This window comes from Oryzias melastigma, linkage group LG10 (genome assembly GCF_002922805.2).
Source record: "Oryzias melastigma strain HK-1 linkage group LG10, ASM292280v2, whole genome shotgun sequence".
NCBI classification, from domain to species: domain Eukaryota; kingdom Metazoa; phylum Chordata; class Actinopteri; order Beloniformes; family Adrianichthyidae; genus Oryzias; species Oryzias melastigma.
The window spans coordinates 19,995,698-20,007,500 of record NC_050521.1 but is presented as its reverse complement, the minus strand read 5'-3'; the positions used below and the strand labels follow the sequence as shown (position 1 = coordinate 20,007,500).

The 11,803-nt window shown below is 36.3% G+C and overlaps 1 protein-coding gene across 1 annotated transcript in view; it reads right to left on the bottom strand.

Moving 5' to 3' along the window:
• The window catches only part of gria1a (glutamate receptor, ionotropic, AMPA 1a), an 86,654-nt gene that overhangs the window by 38,042 nt on the left and 36,809 nt on the right, over positions 1-11,803 (bottom strand). The window contains 5 exon segments of the mRNA XM_024283125.2: positions 2,846-2,956; positions 4,136-4,240; positions 5,160-5,327; positions 5,510-5,668; positions 10,686-10,739. Coding sequence (XP_024138893.2) covers positions 2,846-2,956; positions 4,136-4,240; positions 5,160-5,327; positions 5,510-5,668; positions 10,686-10,739 — 597 coding nt within the window.

Genomic DNA, 11,803 nt, shown 5'->3' with positions numbered 1-11,803 from the left:
ACTTTGAAGTCCAGGTGACCTCTGTTCCTCAGCCAGGCTATTTACTTGTTACACCAGCATTTGTACGTTTCACAATGATTGACTGACCAAAGAAATTACAGCTGACATAGCACCTGAGGCTCTGCAGGAAAAGTGTACGGGCTTGTTACACAGTTTTTGTGCAGGCATGAATGTTCTGTCACTCCTTGCAGTCGAGGTGAAGATAATCAGTGCTTACAAAAACCAGATGCTCGTTAGAGACCAAACAGCCAGACGGGGTGGGATGAGGGCAGAAAGATATTTGCATTTAAAGGCTAGCTATGAGTGTGTTATATATGTGTTATAAATGGAAAAAAAGGCACATTAAGTTCTGCGTGATTCACAGTAATGGACTTGTCACTTACTGCATGATAACACCTTTAGCAGTAACAACTGTACGGTAGTTATGACATCAGATTTTCACACAATTCTGGATTTGTGAAAGTCTGCCACTGAAATGGGTTAAAGCTTACACTAAACCGGTGTGAACTACTTCGTATTACCTTCCTTTGGTTTTCCTAGATATATGATTCTCAGATGTTCTGTTTGAGTTCTTTGCACTGCTGCATGACTCGATTTTATCACATTTTTAATTTAGTTTGGGTCGGCTTACAAGCTGCAGTCTGACTTTAGATCGATAGTTATAAAACCTTGCAAATAAAAAAATAAAGAAAAAAAAATAAAAATAAAAAAAAAACTTCCTTTAACCCTTTAATACTGGAGCTCCAGTGTTCTTTAAATGTAAACACTGGACAACAAACAAAGCTTGTGCCGCTTTTTCCTCCAGAATCCAGAAAAATGAGCTGAATGATTTTAAATCTGGATTTTTTTTGTTTTTTCCCCTTTAAATTTAAAAAAAGTAACATCTTTTAAACATTAAATTGAAGAATAAAAGATAAACGACGCCAGTTTGGTTGATATTTCAGACAAATTTTGTAAAGATAGTGGTCATACACTTAATTGCTACAAAATATTCAATGTGTATTTGCCTCAGTCTCAACAATATCGAATTCATGCATAAAATACAGCCTTTAAAAATGAAAGGTCCCAACTAAAATACATTACATATTACATAGATTGTGAAATATCAAGCTGCCCAGAATAAATGCCTTTCACTTACTAACTTTATTCAATTGAACAAAATCTGATCTATTTTAATCTTTTTTTCTTTAATAATGCATAAAGTTAATATGCCAATAATAAAAGTTTTTTTTAAAGGCTAAAGTCAGAATCAAACCTACACCTGAAGTCATGTAATTATTCTCATTTTTGAACATGTTTCCACAGGAAATTGCCAGTTTTGCTGTTCTCGTTTTAGAAAATGTCATGGCAGATATGCTGCCATGACATTTGTTCAGGCTGAACATTTGCCACCAGTTTTCTGGAGTCTAAACTATATAGCTAATCCTGCAAAAAAAATTACAGAACATTCAGCAGATTCTTCACAGATCCTAATAATACAATGGAAGTGTATTCGTTTGACACATTGTCATCATTTCCACAAAACCGTTTCATGTAGATAAAGGTCCTGACTTTCACTGTGACTTTTCTCTTCTCTGCAGATGTTTCTCCTTCACACAGTCACATTTTGGGATTATGCTGACATGTCTTTGTTAGGGAGAAGTTTGGTTTGATGTACTGAGGAGTTTATTGTCTGCAGTCAGAAACTTTTTTTAAATCAGAACTTCTTCAGCATCATTTTTTTTGTGCTATTTCCTTTATTTATAAAGGTTTTGTGCTTTGTCATAACTTTTTTCCTGTCAAATTAGATTGTTCTTAAGCTGATGTTGACAGTTAAAGTTGACTGCAGAAACAGCGAGAGATGTTTCTCAGAAACGGCCAATGTACTTTCTACTTGTTTTCATCTAATCCCAAAAATGGGTTAATCTATAAATTAAAACCGTTTTCATGAAGTTTGTCGAAAATTACTATAAATAATTATTTAATAAATTAGCAGCACCTAGTGAGCTGAATTTTTAACTCCTACATAAGATGTAAAAAATGTCGTTTTTTTATTCCTTATATTTTGGCTCACTTTTAAATGAACACATACATTTTATTTCTTTTGTCCTTTTCAAATATTATGATTTTTGTATAATTTTAGCACCTGGTAAGGACAAAATCAATCTCAACTCCTAGACATCTGTTGATGCAAATTTCCATCAAACCACTTCGGCTCAAAAATTGCTTTAACTTTGCATCTAATTGAAAGCAAAAACTTAATTAATTTTATTTTATATATTTAAATAAGTTGAGGTGTCAAGGGGTTAATCATGTTTTAATTACTTAAAGATTTCTATGTTTTTGTTTTTTACATTTCGATGTATTTTTAGATTAACACTCAGTCCACCGATAAGTAAAGTTAGAAATTAAATAATGGCCAAATAAAAAAAAAAAGACTCACTAACAAAACCCTAGCTAGACTTATTTTTGTATTATGGAAAAAATATATATATACTTCTTTTTAGTCTCCTATTTAATGAAAAAAAAATGTTTTCGATAGTCTTTATTGTTGTTGTCTTTAGACCAGTGATGCCTAAAACAAAGCTCAATATCTCATTTACGATCGCTGAATCAAGTTATAACTCAATAGGTGACTTGTCAGACAAAAAGGTTAGCAAAAATAGCGGCAGAGAGAGGAAATATGAAAGAGAAAAAACAATCACCCGTCTGCTGTTTTCAGTGCGAGCAGTGAGCTTTCAGGAACTCAATCACAAAAGAAAATGAAAAATGTTATCCTGACTTTCACTGTGTCAGTTTCTTCCATCAAACTTTCTCATACACCCTCCAATCCTATAATCTCTATTTCTCTTTCCTTCTGACTTACCAAGATGGTGGTGACTATATAGGTTCTGTTCAGCAGTCCATAAGTGTCATTGCTGCCTCTCATGAAGCTGGTTGTGGTCACATACTTCTCATCTTCATTCCAGTAACCAACCTAGGAAAAAAAAAGATTTCCAGGGGATTGAAATTAGAATTTTTGACTTCAATTTTTTTTTCTTTTTTTATAAAATGCTCTTTTTTTCTTGAAATCTACAAGTAAAGACTTACATTCAAAGGTAAACTGGAGTAAAATAAATAAAAAAAAAAAATTAAGTCCTCATAGTTTTCAGCTGGACTTTTTCAATATTATTTTTGTTTATCAACTAACTAGTAAAGTTCTGTATGAGCTGAAGTTGATACTTGGACAATGGTTTAAGTTGTTAAAAAAAAAAGTAAATAAATAAATAATTGCCCAGAACCCTATTGATTAAAAAAAGGGGGGAAATTGATTTATGTCAAGTCTTTAACAATTAAATATTACGAAGCACTTGTTCCTCAATTTTGGATGCTCTGTTATTACATGTATTTTTTTAACTTCATATTTATTTTCATTTACTTTACCTTTTAAGTTTACTCTTTTATTTGTTTATTTTATTTTATTAAATGTATTTAGTGCATTGTGTTCTGCATCCTCATTGGCTGTTGACCGTGTCAATCAGTCTTTTTTGTGCTTCGTCTCTTACAAAAATGTATTCAAATGTATTAAATCTGTATAAATCTTCTACCACAATCAGATCTTAGCTTTCATTCTATAATACTGAACTTATTTTCTACAATGGTTTGAACTTTGACAGCTAAAACAAGAGAGAAAAGTGTAAAAAGGTTCATGTCTGTTTGAGCCTTAAAATATTTAAAATAATTAAAAATAATTAGTTTGGTGTTCATTTAAAATTCAAAAGAGAAACAATGATTATGTTATTATATTTATAGCGTGATCTTACCAATACAGGAAAAAAAAAAAAGTTTAAGCTATGTTTTTGAATATGTTGCTCTACTTATCATTGTTTTTTTTATTCTTGTTTACCAAAGATGCTCAAAACTAAGCAATTATGTGGATGCAGATTAATACATTATCTAAATGCTTTCAAATATGTATTTTTCCACAACAAAAGAACAGAAAAATACTTTCAACATTCGTTTTACATTCAACTTTGCTGCACTGTGTTCATTTTCACATTCTTAACAGATGCTCTGAGGATGTTAAGGCCAAAAACAATAATAGAAAACATTGATTAAATAAATGAGCAAAAATAGTTCTTCAAAAATGAAATCTATTTAAGGTGATCAGACTTACCTTCTTGGGTCCAGAGGGAGCCAGTTCCATGACACTAACAGTATAGTTGGTTCTGCGACCTTTCTCATTAAACTGAATGTGACCGGTCAATCCATCAATACGGACCTATAACGGTGCCAAGAGATAAAGAACAGACTATTGAGAGCAGTTATTGTAATGGCTGCTGTGAAGTTTAATATTCACTCTGACAGATTTTTTTTTATCTCTTTTCAGTAAAGTGATCTGGCTGCCACATGAACAATGCGATGCATAGAAAGGATGTGTTTGTGTGGTGTTCATTTGTGTTGGTGGATAGAAGTCAGGTCCCTTTGGAGGTGAATGACAGATGGCATGTATATGTTCACTGCAGTGTGCATGTCTTGGCAGGGGGAAAGAATTAATTGAGCGAACACCACTTCTGTCTTCAGCCCGTCCGCAGGCATATGGCAAGACCGGCTCTGAGCACGCCTCTGCACAACACTCACATGCACGCTTACATATAGCAAAAAAAGAAGACATATTTTCCAAATCATGGTCAAAATCTGTTTTCCAAACTAACAAACGTGACTCAATTTCTAACTTTTTAAGAATATTTTAACTGTGTAGCAAAAGAACAAATCAAATTGAGGAGAAAATGGATGTTAAGTCACATGACTGGTTACGCACATGAATGGGCAAACGTATTTCCCCTAAGGAAAGAGACGTCTCACAAATAAGCCAGCATTACCATTTTCATTGCCAAATATTACATTTCTAAACTCAATTGCTGATGTCATTTCCCATGATGATCATGGTCGAGCAATATTGTTTCCAGGTTTTGTTTACTAGCCATGATGTCACATTTGATACTTGGGAGCTCTCCTATGACTTAATGTGAACTTTACACGACAGAATGAGACCTAATTTGTTCAGCCAGCCCCAACTCAAAAGCTATTAGACAACGTGCCAGTCAGGAATGTATGTGACAGTGTGAGGTCGGTGCATGCATGTAGGCATGTGTGTGTATGTGTGTGTGGACTGGCTTTTCGGGCTTGTGTGTGCAGACCTGCTGCAAGGCTCTCTGGATGTCTATGCCCTGTCCCCAGGGGGCTGGTGGGTTGGCGAGACACTCTCCAGCGTTGCCCCTTCGAGAGATGTCTATTCTCTGTCTCCTTAAATTCTGAAAGGCCATGGACATGACTTTCACCCCGTCGTATGTTAGTGCGCCAGTGTACTGCAGACAGACAAAAAATAAAGCATTAGAGCAGCGCTAGACAAGTATCCTTTTTGTTCTCTATTATGATATCTCCACATTGGATTAAATATTATCTGTCAATTACAAATATATATATTTAGCCTTGCTTAGAATAAAAAAAACTACTATCGGAGAGGGAGAATCTTTTATGGCAATATTACTTTGAGTCCAGTTTTAGGCATTTTGGTGTCTTTGTTATCGAATTCCATCCACTGCTGGGCAATGCGGCTGACGGTCGGCTCAGAATTGTTGACAAGTTGGAAACCAGTGATGTTGGCGCCACCTTTTCTCAGATCTGTCAGGTCAATGTCCAGGAAACCCTAATGAAGACAGAAAGACAGACATGGAGGTTAAATAACTATATGTTTACAAAAGTGGATAAAATCTCAAATTTGTCACATGAATTCAACATCTATTTTCAAAGATGGCTGTCAGAAATGACAAAAAAAAAAATAATCCAGAACTCATCACTTATGTCTATGAGTTATCTATATAGTTCTAAAAGGCCACGATTTTCGGTTGGAGCAATAAATGACTGTCTTTTAGGATCTTTTGGTACAGGGTGCTTTGAATCCCACATGTAGCCTTACATCTTCTTCAGGGTATGAGTGAGTTTAAACACTTGGTGAATTGATAACAAAAAACATTCCAGAGTGTAGGTAAAGCCTTAGTCACATGCACCCACCCATATGTTTTTTTTTTAAGTTGTTCAGGGCCATAGAGAGTCGTAGACAGAAATTCCTTTGAGGCTCATGTGGCCACCTAAAGGGACCGTTATGAAAATGGAATGTAACATTGTCGTTCATGTTTTAAAGGAATTGTGAAGTATTTGTAATGATGATGTAAGTTTCAAGGTTTTAAGATGTACTAGGGATGATTTCACTTGGCACATGATAGATTTATGTTGCTTTTTTCATTGTATGAGTTTAGGGCATCCCTCTGATGCATGTACTGACTCCCTACTGACTGCAGTCACAGAATATGCAGATGATATGTTGATGATATGTCTCTGTATGTAACCCAGACAAACTTTGATTGTGTAATTTCCTCATTTTGAATGCACAGGAAAGTACAGCATTAAAACAGAACTATTGGAAAATAAACAAATGTGTATGACACGCCTGTGTCTCACCTACTTCACACTTAGTTATTCTTGTGTGTGGTTGCCCGCAGCACGCCCATAGAAAAAAATCTGCATGAACATTTTTGCTCTACATCCTCAGTAAGCTGTTTGATAATTTGTGTCGACCACCTGCGTGGCCTGTTCAGGTTTGCCAGCAGAAAGCCCAAATTCATCAGTCAGGGAAGTTGTGACTACAGCATTAGCTTTCCCCACAATAAACCAATTTTTGCAACTTGCTTGAAAGTAAAAGTATTCCTAAACAATTACCAGAATAGTAACACTCATTCTAATGCTTCAAGCTGCAAAATCAAAACAAGGATTGAAGAAAGGTATAGTCTGAAATAGGATTAGTGCACATGTAATATATTTTTTAAATAGCATAAGCAAATGTTTTGAAAGTAAGACACCTTGATGGTATATATTTTTGAACTCAAACTTATATTTTTAATGTTTTTCCCTCTAATCAGTGATACTTATTCTTAGTTTAATGATGCCACAAGTGCAGTAAAGACCTTTAAGGGAGACAGCATTTGAATGTGCGCCAATACTCTAATCTAATGCAAATTAAACACTCATCTACAACACCACAATTCAAACAAACCCTTATTATAGCTTAGTTAGAATAAGGTCACGTTAGCCATCTTAAGCACATTTTATTCACACTTATTAGAAAGCATGATGATTTACTGACAGACAAAGTAATTTATCTTAAAACAAGAAAAACATATAAGTTGACATCAGGAGCAAAGGCGTATATATATATATATATATATATATATATACATATATATTTGTCGTCTTCAAATTTCCAGCAGGACAGTTATTGCCTAAAAAAATATTACATGTAACATACTTGATTGATAGTTGCTTAATCATAATGAGTTCCTAAGTAGAAATATTTCGCACTCTATTACTCGTACTGCGGCGTGCATATAAATGTAGTCAGTGACGGCACTTTATGCTTCAGGTCCAACAAACATTAGAAGATAAAAGAAGAGATAAAGGGAAAGAGAAGACTGTATTTTTCCTCATTTAATCACAAAGCAACACCTTCATCTAGCTCTATGTAGAAAGGAAAATTATATGTAATTATTAAAATAATGAAAAATTAAAAGAGTTTGTGGGAAAAAAAACTATTTAAAAAGAAGGAAAAATTTAAAGCAATTTAAATGTAAAGGGATGAAGATGGAGGGTCATTTTGTCAAAGACTGCTCGCCAACACAGCTGCTATTTTTAACTCTCCCATCAAATGCAAAGGTTACCTGCATAATCTAAATAATGCGAGGCTATCCCTTTTAACAGACTACATCGCTGTGTTCCCTCAGAGACAAGAGTAGTGAGGGAGTCTAAAGAAAACCTCATTTCATGGTGAGATCAGTGCAGAGCTAATCTGAGACAGACTCTGTCCTCAAAGCCTGCGGTTAGCAGCGGCAGGGCCGAAACCTTACAGGCTGCTGAGAAAATGCAAAACATCTTTCAAGTCATGTAAAAGAGAGAAAGGAGACATTTACTGTAACGGAATCTGCTATTTGGCTCTTTCGTGTGACCTTTCTGTAGCTCTTTTCAGAAAAGGAGAAAAAAAGGAAGCAGAGCAGCCTTACAGGGCACAGGCAATAGGACATAAAGGAAATGTTATATGAATATACGCTATGACGACCCATTAGAAGAAACGTTGAGTTTTTTGCATTGAGACTAGCTGGCCACCGATCATTCATGACAGCTTTTTTCTTTCTGCTTTGCTCCCACATCATTTGCTTTGTGGCCTTTGAAGCTCTGGCTCTCACTTCGCTACGGGTCTCCCCTAAATTCTCACTTTCTTTCATCTTCACTATCCAGGCAGTTTAAAACAAACAAAGATAAATAGGAAGGCTTTGCTAGTAACTTGCCTAAAGTTCCATAAAAATAACGTTTTTTATGGTTTTTGTTGTCTCTGGGGAAAGCTTAGACTGCCTCATAGTAGAGCTGGCTTCCTCGTCTCATGCTATGTCCACACCGGGCTCGGAAACATGTGTTTGAGTGATTACTTTTAATAAAAATTCTATGTACAAATATGCGCGTTCTGCATTCAAAACTCTTGTATTTATGCGTCACTATACAAGTTTGTCTTCGGGATTTACATACAAAGTGCGCAGGAGAAAGATTCACCGAGTTGAACTTGTGACCAATCAGAGACTTGGATTTGACCTTTTGCCGTCACTGTGAGTCTACAAAGATTTTGCCTGCCACACCTCCTTGTTTCTCTTTTTGTGCTTTTGTCTTTAAAAAATAAGAAAAACAAGACTCGGATTTGATAGTGAAGTATAGATAGCATATTTTTCAAAACATAGAAGTGCCAACCGTTTGAAAATTGATTATGAAGGAGGAGTACCCGACGGGAATTATATGAGACCAAGTCTTTCGTTCATTGGAGTAAAGCTGCGAAAAAAAAATCCTGGAGCAAAATTCCTGAGATTTGCACAGCTTCACCATTATGCACCAAGTCTCTTCAAACATGCACAAGTATCGGGTGGCGACAGATCTGTGGGAACAGCAATTTGTAAAAGCACATTTAAAAAACCCAAGTTTAGCGCATTGTTGAATGCACCACACATGCACGGTGTGAACGTAGCATCAGTTTAAAGTTTTTTTTAATTTCTCAGAAGTTTCCAATGGATGGTTCAACTAAATATCCCAAAGCATTTTCACTCCCATTTCGTCATATATGGATGTATAGTTCAGTGATCCAACTGATCATTTTCTGACATGCTGGCTGTTTCCATTAAACTAGGGAATCGAACCAGTACAGGTCCGAGGGCGCTTGGTACTGGGCCACAGACGCTAATAAGGGGTTCCCAACCCTTAGGACATATACCATGAGCCTAACCCTAGCCCCAACCCTCGGGACACAGACCGGTACCCTAGGACTAACCTTAACCCTAGCCCTAGCCCTCGAAAAAATGGATCGGTACCCTGACCCTAGCCCTAGCCCTTGAGGAACGGATCGGTAACCCTAGCCCTTGGCCTCGAGAAACGGATCGGTGCCTTAACCCTAACCCTAGCCTTAGCCCAAGCCCTAACCCTCATGATACAGACCGGTACCGGTACCCTAACCCTAGCCTTGATGGAGTTCCATAACCCTAATACTAGCCCTAACCCGGTACCGCTACTGGTACCCCAACCCTAAATCCAACCTGGTTCTGCATCTGGTACCGCATTCCGAGGGTTGGGGACCCGGGATTTAATGGCAACAGCCAGCACATCAAAAAACAAACAGCTAGCACGTCAAAAAACGACTAGTTGGGGACAACCGAAATGTCAAAAAGTGGCACAAAGGTGGCCCAAATCATATGTCCATATATGATGAGTTGGGAGGGAGAATGCATTAAATGTTCTGCTCTGTGAATGGACTACTGCTGAACAGTCAGCAGAGGAGGTTACTATGGAAATGACCTCTGCTAACAATGAACATGCAAGTCTGTCTGAAATTCAAAGTATGCTCAGAAGCGCATACAGGTGCAGCCGGGCATACCATTAAGTAATTAGTTCAACTCTAAAAAGGTGGAAGGACAAAGAACATTTTTTACTTTTTTTTTTTCTTTTCCTCAGACATGCCTCTCATAATGGGCCCATTATAAATGACTACAGCCACTTTGAGGATCAGGCGTCTGCGCCGTCTGAGCTTTATCGTTTCAAATTAAATCTGGCAAACTGGCCAGACAGGAGAGATTTAGACAATCTCAAGCGCTGGGAAATTGTTTAAGCAAGCAGCTGCATATTAATCTCGAATCTACCTCAGGCCCTGTTACTTTTGTCTTCATTTGACTGCATCCAGTGAGTGCTGTAGCACTCGACAAACCATTTCAGCGAGAAAATGGCAGCAGGCAAAAAAATCTGATAGATATAGCCGGTGTTCACTCCACTACCTGACCTTTCGCCGTCACTGTGAGTCTGCAAAGATTTCGCCTGCCACACGTCCTCCTCTCCCTTTTTGTGCTTTTGTCTTTTAATGAGTTGCAGTTTGACAAAATAGCTTAGATGAAAAAATGCAATGAAAAGATGGAAAAAGCAGATAGTTTATCTTTTAAAGCGCACGAGTGAATTAAACTGCTGATAATTGCTGATGAAATCTTAATTTATTGGAAATCTGAATACAGTGTGTGAAGACTGCATAATTTCCTCCTCAAAATCTAAAAAGATGAAGAAAAAAAGCTGTTATTGTCTTGATGGTTACTTACCAGGTTGGCCAGGATGTAGTGATAGCTTTTAGCATTCTTTCCTTGCTCAACAATCTGAAAGACACAAACAAGAGAGGTGTGAGGAGATTCCCTGCAGAGAAAACAGGTGATTATAAACTAATTGACCTTGAGCAGAATAACAGTGAGAGTATATGATGATATTGTATATCTGTGATAACGGCAATGTTTATGGTTCATTTATCAGCTGGTGACTAACTGTGTTCTTTCATTAAAGATCCACTTTGATCATTCTTTGAGTTATTTTAAGTGTTCCAAGTGGTATTTTATTTATGATTCTGTCACTTTTAGTCAAAATTTAAAAAAAACTGTGTCATTCTATAGAACATAGCTTTTGCAGATTAGTTCATTTGAAATTCGCCTCTGAGTTGTTGGTGTCATGGCTGGCGCTAAATGCAGATCATGAAAATTGTGGCACGATGATTCTTTTGGGCGTACTTGACAAATTTGCCTGATTGACCATTTGAAAATCCAAGGTGGCGGCCATTTTTCAACATGGCCACCAAAATGGTCTTTCCGGGCTATATTTTTTTTCATAGAAATACATCTATTTGGTTGATTTGAGGGATCTCAATGTCTAACCATATGTATTTTCTTGCATGCTGACTGTATAATTTCTAATTTTGGAAAATTTGATTATACATTTTAGCCTCATTTTTGCCATTTTTGTTGTTTTATTCACGTGATTCAGGGACAGATGAGGGAAACAAAGAGGGTAGCTTAGCAGCCCCCCCTCAACTTTTGAGTCAATATTATTTTCATTATAGATAAATATATAATACAAGATCTTTTAGGAATAAATACTAGCACCTCAGCTAAATTAGTATTAAAAAAAAATCAGAGTATAGACTTCTGTCATCCCAAAGCCCTATATATGAAATGCTTTAGCTCCGCCTCTGATCTTAATTGCACATGTAAAATTAGCATCGTTTTGTGCAGTTTTTGTTTACTCCTGAATTTGAAAAAAAAATGAACAAAGATATTAGAAATGCAATTTTAAGCTTAATTTCCTTAATACATGTTCTCACAAAAATGCAGCAAGAACAAGTTAACAACACCAAAAACACAATTTTAATTTAAGTGGATTTTTGATGGAACCT